The sequence below is a fragment of the Thamnophis elegans genome, chromosome 6 (genome assembly GCF_009769535.1).
Source record: "Thamnophis elegans isolate rThaEle1 chromosome 6, rThaEle1.pri, whole genome shotgun sequence".
Lineage (NCBI taxonomy): Eukaryota > Metazoa > Chordata > Lepidosauria > Squamata > Colubridae > Thamnophis > Thamnophis elegans.
The window spans coordinates 58,750,813-58,771,318 of NC_045546.1; the positions used below are offsets into that span (position 1 = coordinate 58,750,813).

At 38.1% G+C, this 20,506-nt stretch overlaps 1 protein-coding gene across 1 annotated transcript in view; it reads left to right on the forward strand.

Annotated features, from left to right (window-relative positions):
- EFHC2 (EF-hand domain containing 2) overlaps positions 1 to 15,302 on the forward strand; it is a 91,764-nt gene extending 76,462 nt beyond the window's left edge. Inside the window, exons 14-15 of the mRNA XM_032219215.1 lie at positions 6,309 to 6,414; positions 15,131 to 15,302. Of these exons, the coding sequence (XP_032075106.1) occupies positions 6,309 to 6,414; positions 15,131 to 15,226 (202 nt within the window). The 3' untranslated portion in view covers positions 15,227 to 15,302. The remainder of the gene's footprint in view (positions 1 to 6,308; positions 6,415 to 15,130) is intronic.
- The last annotated feature ends 5,204 nt before the right edge of the window (positions 15,303 to 20,506 follow it).

Consider the following 20,506-nt stretch of genomic DNA (forward strand, 5'->3'; position numbering starts at 1 on the left):
TATTACGACCATCACCGGCCATTACCATTACCATCTCAGGAACTTTATTTTAGCCACCTGGACTGTTGCTCCTCTTATATTAGACTACCAGAGAAAGAGGTTATTCTATCTCCCTTATATCTCGCCGGCCTTGACCGACATATTGTGCCTCGTTCCATGTACTTACGTTTCTAAGTAAGGATCTACTCGCCTAGCTTTAACATCTTTTTAACATCTGCGCAATTTCTCTTGTATGCAGTGTGAATGTGTGTGACTGTGAGTGAATGATCCCACCTTTTTAACTTAATGTAATCCCTTTGTTCATATTATATTGTTGTAACTTTTTAAATGTCTTGTGGGGGTTTGAGTGAGCGAGCGCTTGGGTGTGTATGTGAGGATTGGGATTGGAACCGGGTTCCCCCACACTGAGTGCTCTGCAGAAGTGTTGGGGGGATCTGGGCCATTCCCAATGTCAGGATGATTGATTCGAAGGGCCTGCCGGGGAATGCAGGGGCTATGGGGGTGGGTGGAGGGACCACGGACACGGGAGTGGGCCGGAACATTACGGTCTTAACAGGGAGGGGCAGATATGGCGGGGACTTTAGGGCTAGCCATTACCGGGGAAGGAGAGTTCACTACGTCACAGAGATCCCTCCTTCCGGCCCTATGAGTCCCACTCCAAGGCCAGATGGCGTGAGTAATCAGGACCCTGGTCTCAGGCTGCTGTCGCTAAATGCCAGGTCTGTAGTTCACAAGGCTCTCCTCGTCCGGGACTTAATTTTAGATGAGGGGGCAGACCTGGCATGTATTACTGAAACCTGGCTGGGCCCGGAGGGAGGAGTCCCCCTCACTGAGATGTGCCCAGAGGGTTTTCAGGTGCTTCATCAGCTGCGACCCCAGGTAAGGGGTGGGGGTGTGGCTATTGTTATCCGAGAGTCTCTAGCTCCTCGTAGGATCCCTGCTCCAGAGCTTGTCGGGTGTGAATCCTTGCTGGTGAAGTTGGACCTCGCAGGTCAAGTGGGCTTGTTGTTAACATACCTGCCTCCCAACAGCTTTGCAACAGCCCTCCCCTCGCTCCTCGAGTCAGTAGCCGAGCTGGCAATTGAATTCCCCAGGCTAATGGTTCTGGGGGACTTCAATTTGCCTTCGCTCGGCGAGCACTCTGATGGAGCGCAGGAGTTCATGGCTTCCATGACAGCCATGGGCTTGGCCCAAGTAATCCGGAGCCCGACTCACTCGGTAGGTCACACGCTCGACCTCATATTCCTTTCGGAGCAGTGGAGTTGTGATCTTGGTTTGAGGGGTAGTGAGATCTTCCCCCTGTCATGGTCGGACCACTACCTACTGAGGCTTGACTTTCGGAGGCCAAACCCCCACTGTAGGGAGGAGGAATCGATTAGGTGGTTCCACCCCAGGCGCCTTATGGACACTTTGGGCTTTCAGATGGCGCTTGGTGTTGTTCCTGATACCCTCGCCCACAGTCCAGCGGAGACCCTGGTTGCTGCTTGGAATTCAGCAGCGTCAGAGGCTCTCAAACGGATTGCGCCTTTACGGCCGATCCGAGGCAGTGGATGCAGGAGGGCTCCTTGGTTTACGGAGGAACTCCGGGAGATGAAGCGCCAAAAGAGACGCCTAGAGCACAGCTGGAGATCCAGTAAGTCCGAGTCAGTCCAGGCACTATTAAAATCTTGCATCAGAGTTTACCTTCGGGCAATTAGGACATCAAAAAGAACACATATTGCCACTCTGATAGCTTCCGCTGAGTCGCACCCAGCCACCTTGTTTAGGATAACCCGTTCTCTCCTGAATAGGAGGGATACAAGTGATCCTTTGCAAGGTAGAGCTGAGGAATACGCTCGGCTTCGGGCGGACCTGGACTCCAATTGCGCAGAGCCAGCTGAGGCACCAGGGGAGAATCTGGAGCGACATCTCTGGATTGATTTTCAACTTGTTACCCCTGAGGAAGTGGACAAGGCCATGGGAGCTGTGAGTGCCTCCACATGTGTGCTGGACCCGTGCCCCTCCTGGCTGGTTGCTAACAGCAGGGAGGTGACACGGGGCTGGATCCAGGCGGTTGTTATCGCCTCCCTTCGGGAGGGGTTCTTTCCCCCCGCTTTAAAGGCGGCGGTGGTGAGACCTCTCCTGAAGAAGCCATCTTTGTATCCAGCCGTTTTAAATAACTATCGTCCAGTCTCCAACCTCCCCTTTGTGGGAAGGTTGTTGAGAAAGTGGTGGCCTCTCAGCTCCGGCGGTCCTTGGAGGAAACCGATTATCTAGATCCCTTTCAGTCGGGATTTAGGCCTGGCTACAGCACGGAAACTGCCTTGGTCGCACTGACCGATGATCTCTGGAGAGCCAGGGATGGGGGCCATGCCTCCATCCTAGTGCTCCTTGACCTCTCACTGGCCTTCGATACCATCGACCATGGTATCCTTCTGCGACGACTGCGGGAGGTGGGGGTGGGAGGCACCGTTCTACGGTGGTTCTCCTACTACCTCTTGGACAGGTCGCAGTCGGTGTTGGTCGGAGGACAGAGATCGACCCCTAGGCCCCTGAATTATGGGGAGCTGCAGGGTTCGGTCCTGTCCCCCCTCCTGTTTAATATCTACATGAAGCCGCTGGGTGAGATCATTTGACGGCACGGGATAAAATACCATCAGTATGCGGACAATACGCAGCTGTATCTGTCCACCCCGTGCCAACTCAGTGAAGCGGTTGACGTGATGTGTCAGTGCCTCGAGGCTGTTAGGGTCTGGATGGGGGTTAACAAGCTTGCACTCAATCCGGATAAGACCGAGTGGCTGGTGTGTTTCCCTCCCACTAATTGGCCAAGTTTTCCATCTCTCAGGCTGGGGGGGGGTCAAACAGTACGCCCCTCAGACAGGGTTCGCAATTTGGGTGTCCTCCTGGACCCACAGCTGACTTTTGAACACCACTTGTCGGCTGTGACCAGGGGGGCATTTGCCCAGGTTCGCCTGGTGCACCAGTTGCGTCCCTACCTGAACCGGGAGGCCCTCGCAACAGTCACTCATGCCCTTGTGACCTCAAGACTGGACTACTGCAATGTGCTCTATATGGGGCAGCCCTTGAAGAGCATTCGGAGACTTCAGCTTGTCCAGAATGCAGCCGCGCGAGCAATTGTGGGTGCACCTCGGTACACCCACGTTACACCTATCCTCCGCGAGCTGCACTGGCTGCCTAGTGGTCTTCGGATACGCTTCAAGGCGCTAGTCGTCACTTATAAAGCCCTTCATGGTATTGGACCTGGGTACTTGAGAGACCGCCTGCTGCCAATTACCTCCAATAGACCGATTAGATCCCACAGATTAGGCCTCCTCCGAATTCCATCCACTGGCCAATGCTGACTGGCGACCACTCGGAGGAAGGCCTTCTCTGTGGCTGCTCCGGCCCTCTGGAACAAGCTCCCCGTGGAGATTCGGACCCTCACCACCTTCCAGGCTTTCCGCAAAGCCCTTAAAACCTGGCTGTTCCGACAGGCCTGGGGCTGATGAGTTCCTGTCCCTGCTCGAATGGTGTGTCTGTTGAGTTGTTTTTAAAATTGTGGTATTGTTTGTCTATGTCTTTTTTTCCCTATTTGTATCCCCTACCCCCCCCCCCCCCCCGACTTGGGTTGTGAGCCGCCCTGAGTCCCTTCTGGGAAAACGGCTGCATAGAAATATAATAAATTCAATTCAATTCAGTTCAATTCTTATGAATTCTAGTTACTCTAGGTTCTCATTTTCGTTCCAAACAGGATTCTGTTCTGTGAAAGACAAGACTCAATATCTCAGCTCTGAATATAGGCTAATACTTTGAATATAAAGATTTATTGATGTTTTTTATTTATTTATTGAGTTTTATTTTTTCATAGGAAATAATCATTATCTGAAATACCTAATGAGTACTAAAATGCTTGTGGAAAAAAATGGTTCCTTCATAAAATAAAATAATTTCAGGGACTTCACCATAGTGGCAAATGGATAATTTTTGCACTTTGCATATTCCTCACTTACAACACCTAGTCATGAGCATTAAAAAGAGGAAAGTTAGACTCCTTACTGAATGGTTAGAAAGTTAGAACAACTAAAATTGCAGAATGAAAAATTATCTCTGTTCTCTAAACCAGTGATCAAAGAATTGTATTCAAACAGAATTATCATAAATGTATTAAATATTTAATATGAGTCCTTTGTATAGATAATATAGAAGAATACAACATAATTTTTGATCTCTCTCTCTCTCTCTGTGCATATACTGTATTTTTCAGAGTATAAGACTTTTTCCCTCAAAAAAGAGGCTGAAAATCTGGGTGCGTCTTATACAGTGAATACCTCCTGAAACCGCGTCCACTTGACCAAAATGGCTATGCATAGTTTTTTGAAGGCTTTCAGAGAGCTTCTGGGGGCTGGAGTTTCCCCCGCCCCCAGCTCCCAGGAGCACTCTATAAGCCTCCTAAAGGCTCTTCATGCCCTTTTTTTGACAATAAAATGGACCCATTTTTGTGAAAAGTGGGCCGTTTTTTGCTTGTTTTTGGCCCCACCTCCCAGGAGCACTCTACAAGCCTCCTAAAGGCTATTCGTGCCCCCCCCCTTTTTTTTTTTAAAACAACCGACCCGTTTTTGGGAGGTTTGCAGAGTACCAAAACTTTTTTTTTTAATTTGCCTCTTCAAAACCTTGGTGCGTCTTATACTCCAAAAAAATACAGTGTGTGTGTTTGTGTGTGTGTGTGTGTAAAATCTATCCATCCATCCTTCTTTCTTTCTTTCTTTCTTTCTTTCTCCTAAATGAATTCCACAATGTGACAATTTTACAATTACAATTACAAAACACATGTTTAATTTGTTATATAAAAGCTAAACTTTCTCTGAATTAAGTCTTATACATGTGTTAACCTAAAAATAACCCACAAATTTCATATTGTGAAATATAAAATGGGCCACAGGAATGTATTACATCTGAAACAAAACCAATAATTCAATTGCCATGGTTATTTGACAGCAATTAAGGAAGAAGGCCTACAGAGTTTCCCACAATCTTATAGCATATTTATTGGAATTTTTTAAAAAATTTGATCCAACAACTTGAAAATTTTACAGCAGATGAATAAATATGCACTGTTTGTTCAGATGTTGAGGGTAAAAGAAGTTTTTTTAACAGAGAAAGTCTTTCTGTGTGCCACAGTTGTTATTTTTATCTAACATTATAACAACATTTATTTATTTCTTTAGCTTAGGCTTCTTACTCTTACTTTTCCTCCCTTTTTTTTGAGCCAAATACTGCAAACGCAAAAAGCTAAAAATCTATTAATAAAATTGCAGATTGTTAATATAATGTAGCAATCCAATATTTGCCTTAGTCTTTACTGAAAGAATACATATTATTTCAAGGCACACATATAAAACTGATTTATTACCAGTTGATTTTTATTTAGTGTATTGCTATTTAAACAAAGGTTGGCAATTATTGTCATTTCAGATTTAATCTTTTAAAATATGGCCATTTATTGGCTCAGTATTTCTGTGTAATAAGTAATTGTTTTTCACAAATGGGAAAAATAAATTTAATAATGTAAAGCATGTTCATGGCAGTTGACTAGATTTCCCATCAGCAAACATAATCAGGAATATTACTTGAGTTAATCTGTTTTAGTTCAAAGGCCACTACCATAATTTACTTCATTTTGATTTTGTTGGCTTCTCATTATCTATTCTTGTAATACATAACTGATATTTCAGTCTTTCTTAAGTAAAAGGAGAATTCTACCATAAAAATAAATTTCTGTCCACTCCTTGTTGTCGAATGACTAAAAAAAACCCTCCATGAATGTGCATCTGCAAAGTAAACTCTGCCACAAACGGGAAACCTTTAAGCATTTACATAAAATACTCTGACTCTTGGAATTTAGTTTCTGAATTCTAAAAAAGCCTCTTAAGTATCAGTTGCTTACTGACAGACCAGTCATTCTTGTGACCGCTAAGGTCTGGGGGCTAGGGGACTATGCCAACAGGGTGCTTTGCCAGTTAAATCAGGAATAACAAATCATCCAAGAAATAATAAAAGAAAAACAAGGACTCTGTAAGCAAGCATGTCTTAAAATAAGGAGTTCCTTTCACAATTTGTGTACATGCATAATGAAGATTTAAAGACATGAGTGAACACAGGCTAAAACCATGGGGCTCTTCTTTTCTCCTTAATTTCTTCTTTTTCATGAGTTTCTGCTATACTCCAAATATACTTCCATTATTCACTGTATAAAAATAAACAATAGCTTAAACCAAATGATAGAGGAGAACCCAAATAATGAAAATATGCACACAATCTTTATTTAGGTGTGAAGATTGCAAAGAACATGTAAATTATAAGAAATTGATTGATGGGCTGAACTGGAGAGAGCACCCAATTCCAGCTTTCCAAACCATCCTGATGCCATTGCAGGTAAAGTAAAATATGCATCCATAAGTTTCCAAAAATATAAATCATAACAAGAGTATAAGAATGGTTTGTGTTTACTGCCAAAATATTGCTACTATTTACAAGGAATTTCAGTTTTAATTTTACACGAGACAACTTGTAACCGTTTGGGTCATCATTTGAGAGATATTTCCTTACCAGATTCCTCAATGCCTTTAGAAATGGCAGAGCATCTAATGTATTTGAAAGATTCTGAAAACATCAAGGAGATATTCAGAGATATATGTGCCAGGAAAGTAGCCCATGTTGAACTGTATAGCACTGTCAGACATCAAAAGTTGATACTAGGAAATGTTTTATGATATTTTGTTTTGTGTCATATAATGCTTTATAATAATTTTTATTTCATAAAATGTTTTATAAAATATGTAAAATTTCAGTTGCACAGATTGTCATAGGTCCTAGATTTTGGACAAATTCTATACATCAGCTCATTTGGGTATCTTGGTTGAAAATGTTTTCTCTACTATGCACCATTTCACCTAATTAAAGTTTATAGGCATGAGAGTTTTAGTAGCATATAGATTTGAAAACTTATTTATGCTTGTTTCAACACAATATCTTTCTCTCCATGCTGGACGTTAATAAGCTCTACACTTGGTATTAATGTTTAGGGCCTCTACTTGTATATCTAGTTAATTTATACTTAGGCCCTCCATTTTACAGATAATAATCCTACATAATGAGGATCATGCCCACATGAAGTAGCTTCTCTATTCATATCTATGCTGGTTTTAAGTTGCTAGGAGGTTTAATCAGTGTATGAACCAGGCAAGATTAACTTAAGTTGATTAAGAAAACATATGTTAGGTTGATGAAGAGGGTATCGAGCAGATTGCTTTGTCCCAAAATCTATTTTGTAATCGAAATGATTTAATAAACATTTGTTAGGTTGATGAAGGGTATACCCAGCAGATTGCTTTGTCCCAAAACCTATGTTGTAATTAAGATGATTTAATTTTGGATGTGCGGCTTTATCTATGATGACTTCATTCTGTTCAAATCAGGTCATTAGAGTGCAAATCATAGCTTTAAATCTGTCTAAATATTAAGTGAGAATGCAGCCTAGAGTGCCTACCAGATACTTATAAAATTTCTTATATCTGCTACCATAATATCTTGTGGCATATTTAATATCCTTCAGATATTAAAAATCAGCCTCTACTTGATGAGATATTAATGAGTGTCAGATTTAAGCAGAAATGAAATGGTCTAGATTAACAAAAGATATAAAACTGATAACTGCAGATTAAGAATCCCTAATTTGCATAACATTAATACATTTTTAATCTCATATTCAGTTTATACATTTATTTCTTTTTAAAGTCAGTATGAACATCCATATAAACTTACATACATATATTTTACATATAAAATGTAGTGCACATTTTTGTACACAAGCATTCTCCCACTAAGTTTAGCTTTCTCATAATGTTGCCTGTTTTTTTATTGAAAATTTTTGGAAAAAAAAAGACTTTTACAAATATTCCCCTCCCTCACCCTCTCCACCCGAGCCCAACCCCCCCAACCTCCCCCCCCCCGACTTCCCAGAACAGATACAGGGTATAAATCTTTAACAAAGATATTCTAAAATAAACTTAAAGAAAATTAGTATCATCTTTCATTTGAGCTTTAACTCCTCTTTTGTTAGGCTAACAGATTATAACATTCCTCACTTTTTCAGTCATAAACTATCTGGAATTTCTTAGTCCCGTATTTATTTTGAATATAGTCAATCCATCTTCTCCACTCCAGTTTATATTTCTCATTTGAGTGGTCCTTAAGATATGCTGATATTTTAGCCATCTCTGCTAAGTTTGTTACTTTTAATGTCCATTCTTGGATAGTAGGCAAGTCTTCCTTCTTCCAGTATTGCGCCACCAACAGTCTTGCTGCCGTTATTAAGTACAAAATCAAATTAGTCTCTATAACAGTACAATCAGTAGTTATACCTAACAAAAATAACTAAGGAGTAAACTTTATCCTTTTTTTAAGAACATTTTGCATAATCCACCATATTTTTATCCAAAATGCTTTAACCTTTTTACAAATCCACCATATATGGTAATATGTAGCATCAACACAATCACATCTCCAGCATTTAGGTTGTAAATTTGGATACATACAGGCCAGTTTTTTAGGATCTAAATGCCATCTATAAAACATCTTATATAAGTTCTCTCTCAAATTCTGGGCTTGTGTGAATTTTACATTTCTTACCCATATCTTTTCCCATGTATCCAACATTATTGGTTCTTCAAAATTTTGTGCCCACTTTATCATACAGTCTTTGACTAATTCTGTTTCTGAATCCATTTCTACTAATACATTATATAATCTTTTTATATGCATTTGACTTTGATCCCTAATTTGTTTTAGTAAATTATCCTCATTTTGCGTAAAACCAATTTTTTGATCTTTTTTCCATCTGGCCTGTAACTGTCCATACTGAAACCATGTTTGAATTACCTTTTCCTCTTTTAGTACATTCAAGGGTTTTAGCTGTAATACACCTCTTTCTATAGTGAGAAGCTGTCTGTATGTAGTTACATCCTGTTTTTGTACTATACTTATGTTCTTTATTGCATGTCTGGGAATTGCCCACATAGGTATCTTGTCGTTTAATTTAGGTTGATATTTTTTCCAGACCCGCAGTAGAGCATTCCTTAAGATATGACTTTTGAAATTCTTATCCACCTTCTTGTCATATCACAGATAAGCATGCCAACCATATACCAGATCATACCCTTCAATATTAAGTATTCTATCATCTGTTGAGTTAATCAAATCACTGATTAGTGATAAAACTACTGCTTCATAATATAATTTTAGATTTGGCAATTTCAAACCTCCTCTCTCCCGTACATCTTGCATTATCTTAAGTTTTATACTCGGTTTCTTCCCTGCCCAAACAAATTTATTAATACCCTTCTGCCATTCTAGCAAATTTGCATCTTTTTAAAGTATTGGTATCATTTGAAAAAGAAATAGAAATTTTGGCAGAACATTCATTTTCACTGCTGCTATTCTTCCCAACAAAGATAATTGTAATTTTTCCCAATTTTTCATCTCTGCCTGTATACTATGCCATACTGGCTCATAATTATACTTATAAGAGCCAAGGTGGCGCAGTGGTTAAATGCAGCACTGCAGGCTACTGCTAGATCAGCAGGTCAGCGGTTCAAATCTCACCAGCTCAGGGTTGACTCAGCCTTCCATCCTTCCGAGGTGGGTAAAATGAGGACCCAGATTGTTGGGGGCAATATGCTGACTCTCTGTAAACCGCTTAGAGAGGCCTGAAAGGCCTATGAAGCGGTATATAAGTCTACTGCTATTGCTATTGCTATAGTTTCCCGTTTGAGGTTGAAATATAGACTCCTAGATATTTAACCTTTTTAACATTGTGTCATTTTTTCTAAGTCTTCCCTTTGATTAGTGTTCATATTTTTAACTAGCATCTTTGTTTTTCCTAGGTTAATTTTAAATCCAGATACTTGGCCATATTGATTAATTATATTCATTAAAACCTTGATAGATTTGTCTGGTTGGGTTAATGTTATAACCAAGTCCGCAAATGCACGTAGTCTATATTCTTGATGCCTAATCTTGATTCCCTGTAAATCATCTGACCCCCGTATTTTATTCAACAACAATTCCAGGGTTATAATAAACAATAATGGCAATAGTGGGCAACCCTGTCTTGTACCTTTCTCGATTTTAAATGGTTCTGTTAAACTTCCATTGACTATAATTTGTGCTTTTTGTTCCTGATATATTGCTTTAATTGATTGTAGAAAATACTCTCCTACTTGCATCTTTTGCATTGTTTTCATTAAAAATTGCCAATTCACTCGATCAAAAGCTTTCTCGGCATCTAAAAATATAAGTGCTGCGAGGATTTGATTAGTCTTTCTCAAATATTCCAATATATTAACAATTTGTCTTACATTACTTCTCATTTGTCTCCCTTGTATAAAACCAGTTTGATCATTATGAATCAGTTGCTGAGTAACCAACATTAACCTATTTGCTAATATTTTTGTAAAATTTTTATAATCTATATTAAGTAATGATATAGGTCTATAATTTTTTGGTTGATTAAGATCTTGATCTTCTTTAGGTATCAGGGATATGAAAGCTGTCTTCCAAGATGGGGGTACCTTCCCTTCCACTTGGATTTTATTAAATAATTCCATAAGGGGTTCTACCATTTCTAATTGTAAACTTTTGTAATAAGCCGATGTCAAACCATCTGTGCCCGGTGCTTTCCCTGCCTTTAGCTGTTTAATTACCTGGAGGATTTCCCGAGGTTATTGGTTGATTCAATCTTTTCCTCTGCTCGTCCTTAACCATAAGTATTTTTTCTTTGTCCAGGTATCTATCTATATCTAAACCTTGTATTTTGTCACTCGTGTACAATCCTGTAAAAAATTCACGAAAGGCCTTTTGAATCACATCCTGTTGATACACTTCCTTCCCCTTATAATGTATTTTCGATATATTGCGAGATTTTTGTTTCTTCCTAGTCAAATATGCTAACCATCTGCCAGGTTTATTTCCATTACAGAAAGTATTATGTTTTGCATATAACAGGTTAGTAGCCACCTGGTCCGACATCAGCATATTAAATTGTGCTCGTAATAAGGTAATTGCTTCTTTAATCTTCTTATCTCCTGGGTTTAATATTAACTCCTGTTCTCTCTTTCTAATCTCTTCCTCTAGTTCATTTCTCCCCTCCCCCCCTGTTTATGTCTGTGTAACCTATTTAAATTTATTAGAATGTAAAGTCCTGTTCTTTTGCATTTCTTTCTCGCCAGATGTCTCTTAGCTCCATATCATCCATCATATCGAAAATGACTTAGGTAACTTCACTCGTGTTTGGATGTTTTGCAGAAGACCCTTCTTGTCTTTCTTGGTATCCAGAACACCGTTCCAATCACCCAGTAATATACAAGATCTATAGTCCCACTGTATTAACTTAGTATGGAGCATTTTGTAAAATTTGTCTTGTTGTTGATTGGGAGCATATATTCCCATTAAAAGCATCTTTCCCCCTTCTAATACCAATTCTATTGCAATATATCTTCCTTGGGAATCTGCTTCAATTAATTCAGCTTTCATGTCCTTTTTTAAGTATATAACTATACCATTTTTCTTCTCCGAGGCGGAGGCTACAAAGTATTGTCCAAGTCTTGTATTGATCAAATATTACTGGTCGGGTAGTCTAATATGTGTCTCTTGCAGGCAAATTATGTCATTCTTAAATTGTTTCAAATAATGATTTATTTTCTTCCTTTTCTGTGTGGAATTTAAGCCATTAACATTCCAGGTTAAGAACTTAGTTGTCATCTTTAGCTCCCTGAAGCTTTTTAAGAGCCATTTGAAAATCCTGTAGTTTGGCTTTCGGCCTGGCTCCTCCCACTACTTCTGAGCTGAAACCTGTGATTTCTTGAACCGTTGCATGTGTTTGTTGCGAAGCTTGTTGCTTTTTTAACTCTTGTTCCATACGCCTAGTGACCACGCAGGTTTGCCTTTGCTCCTTAATGATCCTTGGATATCTTGCTGTCTGCTCTGTCCTTCTTGTTCTCTTTCTCTGGGTCCAGGAGGGGAGGGATGTCCAGCCTTCAGTATGTTGTTATAAAAATCTTGAGCCTTCCATACTGAGTTAAGACGATATCTTTGTCCCTGGTAATTACCTGCTAGTCCAGCTGGGGCTTCCCATCTGAACTGTAACTGATGGTTTTTGAGCTCATCCACTAAAAAGGCATAGTCTTTCCTTGATCTCAACATTTTGGGTGGCATTTCCTTCAAGACAGTCACCTCCTGACCTCCAATTTGCAACTTGGTTTTATAAGACTCTTGAAATATCAAATTCCTTGTATCTCTCGTGGCAAAATACACCACAATGTCCCTTGGGAGTTGTTTTTGTCTGGCAAGCCAGGAATTAGCATGATATATCTTGTCAATTTGACAATCGAAATCCCCTCCTGGCCGTCCCATCAATTGATCAAAAGCTTCTGAGAAAATCTGCTTCAAATTTTCTTGGTTTTTCTCTTTAAGGCCCCTTATCCTTAAAGCAAATTCCATCTGTCTGTACTGCAACATTATAATTTCATTTTCTGCATCATCAATCTTACGTTGGACCACATCCATTTTCGTTACCAGGTTAATATTGGAGTCACTAAGATCTTCCAATTTGTCTTCAATGCCTGATATATAGCCAGATAGGCATTTAAAAGTCTCTAAAATATCGTCTCTAATTTCTTGATTACAAATCTGGATAGAATTCATAACTTCTTCTGACAATTCCTTAAAAGCAACAGAGATCTTTTCCTGTATTTTAATTTCCATCGCAGCTGCATGATTTTTAAAGCCTCAGATAAAGCCACAGTTAATTCTTTTTGCAGTATTTCTCAAGGCAAAGGTTCCCCAGCAGGAATAGGAGGGGGTTGGGAGGGGAGTAATGACTGTAATTTAGATGCCAGAGCAGGTGAACTCCTTGCGCTCTTTGAGGCGTTTGATTTATGCTTAGAGGCCATTTCTCATTTAATCTTCCCTTGCACCCAGTTACTAAATCCAAACAAGCCGCTTGTTCCAATAATTACTATGTAGTTTACTAATAAACCACTACTGATTTAATAATCTTTAGATGGTCTTGAACTCTATAATAGATTAAGCTCCTTGAAAATCTGTAATATCACAGCATAACCACGCCTAAAAGCTGTTCGGCGCCATCTTTGTCTTTGTCTTGCTGCCACAAAGTTTATCAGAAGGAATTTTATTTTTTTAAAAATGGAGTTAAAGACTGTAATACATACAATTAGAAGTTCTTCGGTATCTGTCTGCCCGTATTGGAATCAGGTATAAATCAATCTTTGAGCTGAAGGTGGACATATACTTTCGTTCTGCAAAAAGGCAGAAAAAAATCCTTGGTGCGGAGAATTCACTGGGTCATAGGGCGGCTCACACCTTCCACGCCCCAGATTTATGTTCTGGGGGAGGCTGAATGCAGCATTTCCCAAACACAGCTTCTCACCCCTCCTTCTATGCCCGAAGGAGAGGTAATCAAACTGTCAGTTGATGGATGCTGTTTAGACAGCTTAACGCAGCCAAGGGTCCAGAGCTGTTAAAAACGAAACAACACTGCAGGTAACGCCCAAACCGGAAGTCCCTATTGCCTGTTTTTTTAACTTAAAGAATTATATTACAAAATTTGAAAAAGTATGAGAGTGCTAATTATTGTTTTATTAGTAAATAATTATAAAAATACTTGGAAAGTTTAAATTAGGTTGATTCATATTGAAATACAAGCCAAGTATTTTCTTTTTTCATCCACTATGGATCACAGTAAGGATCACTTCTCTCATTCCATGAAAGATAGTCTCCTTCAAGTCAAATTAGATTCCCATTGACTGCATTTTCTCGCCGATAAGATGCGGTGGTTTGCCATTGATATCCTCTACCATTTTTTTGTTTCCTACTCTATTTTATAGCTCTGGGCTTTCATTATAATTGTTTATTCAAAAACCACTCGTTCTATCCTTTTAGTTATTTGATTAAGTAAGGTTGGAAAGGTGCTGCTACCTGTTGTACTTGATTTATGAAGTTTAGGGAGAGAAAAATAAAATTACAAGAAGGCAAAAATTATATTTAATGGAGTACTAAAAACAGTAAAGCATGATGACCTGATTTCAAGACTTTTTAAAATTTAGTTCCTACAATTCTGATGCTTCCTTCCATCAGTTTCTCAGAATTTAACCTATAATGACCAGGCAGTTTGTTTCAATAAAAGTTAGAGACTTCACATTTATAGAAGTGGGACATCCTATTTAAAAAAAATTCTAGGAGCTGTCCTGAATGCAATAGCAGCTGAAAGTCTGTCTTAAAGATGTAAATTCTCAGACTTTTGAAGTTCTCCCTAATCATATCTATTACTGGTAATCAGTCAATCAAGTCCATCTGTCTTATCTACCTGTCTCTTTTTTCTTTTACATTTTCTTTTAAATTTAAGATAGTAGAAATACAGAACAATTGGGCAGAGATTCCCTTGAATATTTTCAAATAACTTTTTAAGTCTCATTCCATATTTGCAAGATCCAAGAAAACATGAAAGGTTAGTCATAAGATGAATTGAAGAATAAACACATCATTTAAAATAATCTCTGGATAACATGGGTGGCATACATTTAAAGTGTAGAAATCTCTATTCACTTGCTCCTTAACATTTCATTTTATTTAAATATCACATTTAGAAACTGCACAGGAACTATGCAAGGAGGAAATAAAAATCATACAGTTTCCAAATTAAACATTATCTCAGCCAATTATTTAATAATATGTATTCTATTTTAAAATAGAACATGCATAATAATGTGCCTTTCATACCAATATTTCTAAAGGGAATTCTATCAGATTGTCTTCTGTTCTCATTTCACATCACTACATCATGAGGTAAATCATCAGGTAAATCAAAGAACAGCATACAGAGCTGAAGAAAAAGGCTGAAAAAAGGGAAAGTCCTCCTCTCCATTGGAGAGCACTGAAAATTACAATGCAAATATATAGTGTATTGTTTTGATAGAAACAAAGACTGCATTGCTTACTAGTATTTAACATCATTTTTAGTTTTCCATTTCACTTTGTAGTTCTAAACCTTCTTACCCTTTGCTTATGCTTTCAGTATGAAGATGGATGGAGTGGGGAGCCCCCAGCACTTCCAGTGAAAAAAATAAAATACCTACCATTAATAGAAGATGTCTTTGGCAGCAAAGATTAGCCTTAGTCCATACATCATACTTCTTATGGTTAAACATTGCAACTTTCTCTTTCTGGACAGTTACTGCATATTTTTATTTAAACAAAATAAAAGAATCACAGCTACAGATTATTTTTTGGGGGGATGTAAGTTTTATTTTTTTATTTTATTGTAGAAATATAATTCATATACTTTGTAATTCTTTGAAATGCTTATACTATATATTCAGTATAATAATTTAAATGTGTCTTTATTTCAGTTCTTACATATGGAATGGATGCTATATAACTTAGAATTTTGCTCCTTTCCACTTGAACAATCAAGCTGTTACCCTTTGTTTTTTCAAGAAAGTCCTTACAAATTTTGGCCCTTTAAGAGTTCCATAGAAGAGAAAAATTGACCAGAATCTCCCACTTTAGCATTGTAAGTGTTGTTAATAAGTAATTGCAATTCAATTTCCACATGAAAAGGAACAGGAATATATATTTGCAAGTCAAATCTGAATAATAGTTTGAATGACTCCAGATTACCACCAGGCTTGGTCTATGATTATAATAAGGTCATTTTTTTTTCCAAAAATACAATTGATAGTTAAAAACAACCAAAGGAAAGTGCAAGAAATATCAAGAATAGAAATTTATTCGTAGCCAGTCACACGGATGTGCTTTGTGCAGATATGGATTGCTCATGGAGTAAGTTTAATAAAATGTAAAACATGTTTTGTTCTCAGCTGTCTCATGACAAAAGTAACGATCATTCTTCATCCTATTTTGTTAATATAGCCTTATGCCTCTCTTAAATATAGGTGTACGTATGTATTTATATGAGAGATATAGATAATAGATGTGGGTATAGAAATAGAATTAGAGATGGATGTGTTTAATAGTGTGGGCAGTCGTCTTACAAGTGTGGTACAGTTTTATTTAGCAAGATTTTGTTTGGGGGACAGATTTTATTTTGATATTCTTAAATACTATCTCAGGAAAAACTTTTACATGAGTGATATAATTAATAACATATATATCAACCTACCTGGAACTTTCCTATCTTTGTTATAGCACAGTAGTCTGTTAATAGTGAGATATTCATAATCCTTTCCCCCCATTTCTTTCTAGCATATTTTGGAATCCCAAATAATTCTTCCTTGTTGGAAAAAAATTAGAATAGATTTATTAATGACTAAAATAAATTTGTAATAAAAATCATACATTCCTTTAACTGTTGTCTTAAATGTTTCTCCACTTTCTCACAGGAATGAATGTCTTTGCCTTAAATATGAACATCATCAGCGATCTGAACAAAAAGTCTTTAATACAAGATATTTTCTTTTTGTTTGGAAAAAGGAAAGTGATTTGTGAAATAACTGAAAAGAGATTTAAAAAAAATACATCACAGTTCACAAACATCAATACATTTTGTAATAGCTCATGACTTTATTGCTCCAAACAGGAATGTGCCAAGAAATTCTCATATAGAAATACATTTATAATATCCCTAGACTTAATAGAAAAGAACAACAGAGTTGGAAGGGACCTTGGAGGTCTTCTAGTCCAATCCCCTGCTCAAGCAGGAGACCCTATACCATTCTAAACAAATGGCTGTCCAATCTCTTCTTAAAAACCTCCAGAGATGGAGCACCCACAACTTCTGAAGGCAAGCCATTCCACTGATTAATTGTTCTAACGGGTCATGACATTTCTCCTTTATTTCTAGGTTGGCTCTCTCCATTAGTTTCCATCCATTGCTTCTTGTCCTGCCCCCTGGTGATTTGGAAAGTAGGTTGACCCCTTTTTCTTTATGGCAAATGGGGCATCTTTTCAAGTCTTCACTACTTGGATGTGTGATTTAAGGTGTAAAGTCGAAATACAATTTTATTTAATTTTGTTCCAGTTCCTCAGTTTTTTATATTCTGAGAACAGAATATGTATTCCCAGAAAATGATGCAAACAGATCTCAATACTTTAAATACCAGCAGATGTTGTTTTAAGTCTTCTAACTTGCTTTGCAAACCTTTTGAGAGATCCCAGCTTGAAAATAGTGAAATGAATGCATTGACTTGGATGAGATTTCCCTTCATGTATGTGAATAATACCACTAATCAAGCCCTAGTCCACTTAACAATGAGTACTGTCTCTTATATGACACTAGAAATACAACAAAAATTGGTATGGTTAAAGGTTAGTCAACATTTCCAGGCAACAATGAATACTGATTCCTACTGTTAAAATTGGCAAATACATGTTTATTGCTTTATTCAACAATATGCTATTTGTGGGTCTGTGCTGTCTTTGGATGTTTGGTGACTCAACAGGGCAAAGGATATTCAGACTGCTGAGTGGGGATTTAATTCCTGACCAATATTTTTATTACATAAGGATCATAATTATTTGTTTATTACAAAAATGTGTGTGTTGTCTGATTCACTAGATTCTGTGGCAATTCTATATTGGCAAGAATGGAACATTAGAATGTAGATGGAAAAGAAAATGCTGTTCATCAGACCAACAGCCCATCCATTCCAGCATCCGAATCACAACACAGATTAAATGATACTAGTTTTCTTTCATCATTGATGATCCTTAGATGATGCTGTGAATGAGTGTAGAGTGTAGTAAACAGTAATCAAAATTCATAGCAATTGATAGTATAATCCTCTATGGTTTGATAAATTTATATAGCTACCCATCTCATGAAACATAATTCTAGGCAGCATAAAACATATGTACAGTTAAAATCATGATTTGAACAACATAAAGGATAAAAAACAAAAGAAAGTGAGACAATACAATCATTCAGCATCACATAACCATCTTGCAGGCTCACCATAGCTGATGACCCCAAAATGAAGTTTTAAAAGCCTTCCAGAAAGTAGATGGGTGGGTCCAACTTTACCACAGGGAGAATGATGTTGCAAAAAATGGGGGGGGGGGTTTACAGCAGTAAAGATATGCCATCTGGATCCTACCATATACACTCTAGTAGACAGGACCTGCAGCATAATTCTCATAAATAAATTATTAAGACTATTGTAATAAAAAAATGTAATTAAAAAGATCAGATATTAATAATATTAATAATATTTTGGCCAAAGTACATTTAAACAAGAGGAATAAAAATCAAATAGTATTAATATCTGATCTTTTTTATTACATTAAATATTTTATTACATTTATATCCTACTGTAATTAAAGAAGCTAGCCAAGTTTGAATGAATGGGCCCTAACTCTAATATTGTAAAGAAGGAAAAATTCTCCGTATTTTCCATACTGGCTGTAACTATATATACTTCCATAAATTACTTTAACTCCAAGCTGACAATCATTATTGTACTCTTTGAGCATTTCTACAATCTACTTTTTCTGCTCCACAGAAAATCGTTGAATAAGCGATCTGAAACCAGCTTGTAGTCATCCTCATTTGTACAGATTTGAAATTGCAGGGAACATAATAAAGAACATGCTCACTAACCTAGCAGTGTCCTGAAGGTGCCAAGCTGTGGGAACCAGGGGGGGAGGCAAAAGTGATCATGTTGCTTGGTGCCTTCGGGATACCGCTAGGTTGGTGAGCAGTGCAGTGCCCAGCTGAAGAGGGGGCTTGCCGGGCGGCTGCTCTCTTGCAAGCGGGCTCCCAAAGATCTGGGCACAGCCTCATGGGCAAATGGCTATGTTGCGCTGTCGCAGTAGCGCAACACAATAGCCATGAAATAACCATGCTCATGAGCAGCCACCTGGCAAACTCCCTTTCCAGCTGAGCACAGCGCCATTCACTGACCTAGGGGTATTGCCAAGCCGCGGGAGCACCAAGCTGCAGGAACCGGGCGGTGGTGAAGAAGAGATGCTCATGCAGCTTGGCAATACCCCATGGTGAGTGAGTGGTGCTGTGCCCGGCTGCAAAGGGGGTTTGTGGGGTGGCTGCTCGTGAGCGTGGTTGCTTCATGGCTGTTGTGTTGCGCTGCTGCAACAGCGCAACACAGCCATTCGCCCATGAGACTGTGCTTGGTTCTTTGAGAGACCGCTCGGAAGAGAGCAACTGTGTGGCAACCCCAAAACAATAAGCCCTCCCCTCATAATAAGGCCCAAGCCATATTTTGTGAGTAAAAAGAAAATAAGACCCTGTCTTATTTTTGGGGAAACACGGTATTCTTAACCCAGATCTTTTCCATGAACTACACATTTCATTTCTTTCACTTTTGTCTCCTTAAAATTTATTATTTTATCTTCAGCTAATTTTTCTAACTAAAAGATAAATTTTGTTTCTCTATTTTAATATTAGCTATTTTGTCCAGTTCGTATCATCTGCAAATTTGATAAAGATGTGATCCACATCATCAAATAATTGAAATGCTAAAGAATGCCAATTCAGGACAAAACTCTGGTACTCCATTCTACTGCATGCATCTTATTTTTATATTTATTTGACATACCCAACTCTTTCATATAAGAAATTAAGTAGAAGCACCATCTTATACACACTCGTTTTCTTTAGACAAATGTTCATCACAATGTATCACACATATTGCCTTCTACCTTTCTACCAGTATTTTCTCCTCTCAGAAAATTACTACCAGGTAGACCAATCCCTCTACTTGCTCCAATGTTTCCCCATGTCTACGGAACTTACTCATTCCAGTTTCCCTATGAAAAACAATTACTTTAGTCTTCAGTAAATTAATGTTGTGATCCTTATTCATCATTACATTTTAAGAGCCTTCATCTCAATACCACTCTTTAATATATTACTATTAGTTCCCTTAGGATTAGGTAAATATATAAAATATTAAAAATTACCATAATACCAAACTTTTTATGGTTGAAATTTACTTTCTCCACAATACCCTGAAAGTGTTTCTGAGGCTGTACCAGTTTAACCAATTTTTTCATCTAATCTCCTTTTTATTGTTAGAGTAGTCCTTATTCCAGTAATCTTGGAGCAATGTATTTTAGAACTGACAAGTTACCAGACTGAAATATTTTGCACACCTCCAGCTTGTACTTACATCCATGTTGTTTTTCTCTTGCCTTCCCACTCTTTTTAAGTGTTTCTTTTAAAAAGAATTATAAACTTTAGGGCAGGAAATGCCTCCCTCCACATCCTTCAGCTGTTCTGGGTATTTTTCAGCTGAAAAGCAATGAATGTTTCCAGTAAATACATAAATAAATTCTATGCAGTTAGCAAATCCATGATAAGATGTTATGGACCAAAATACCAAATAAATTGGTGGATTCTTCTCCAATTAACTCCACTGGCACTGGAACAAGAGTGTTTGTTAATCTAATTTCTTGAGGAAAAACTTTATTCTGG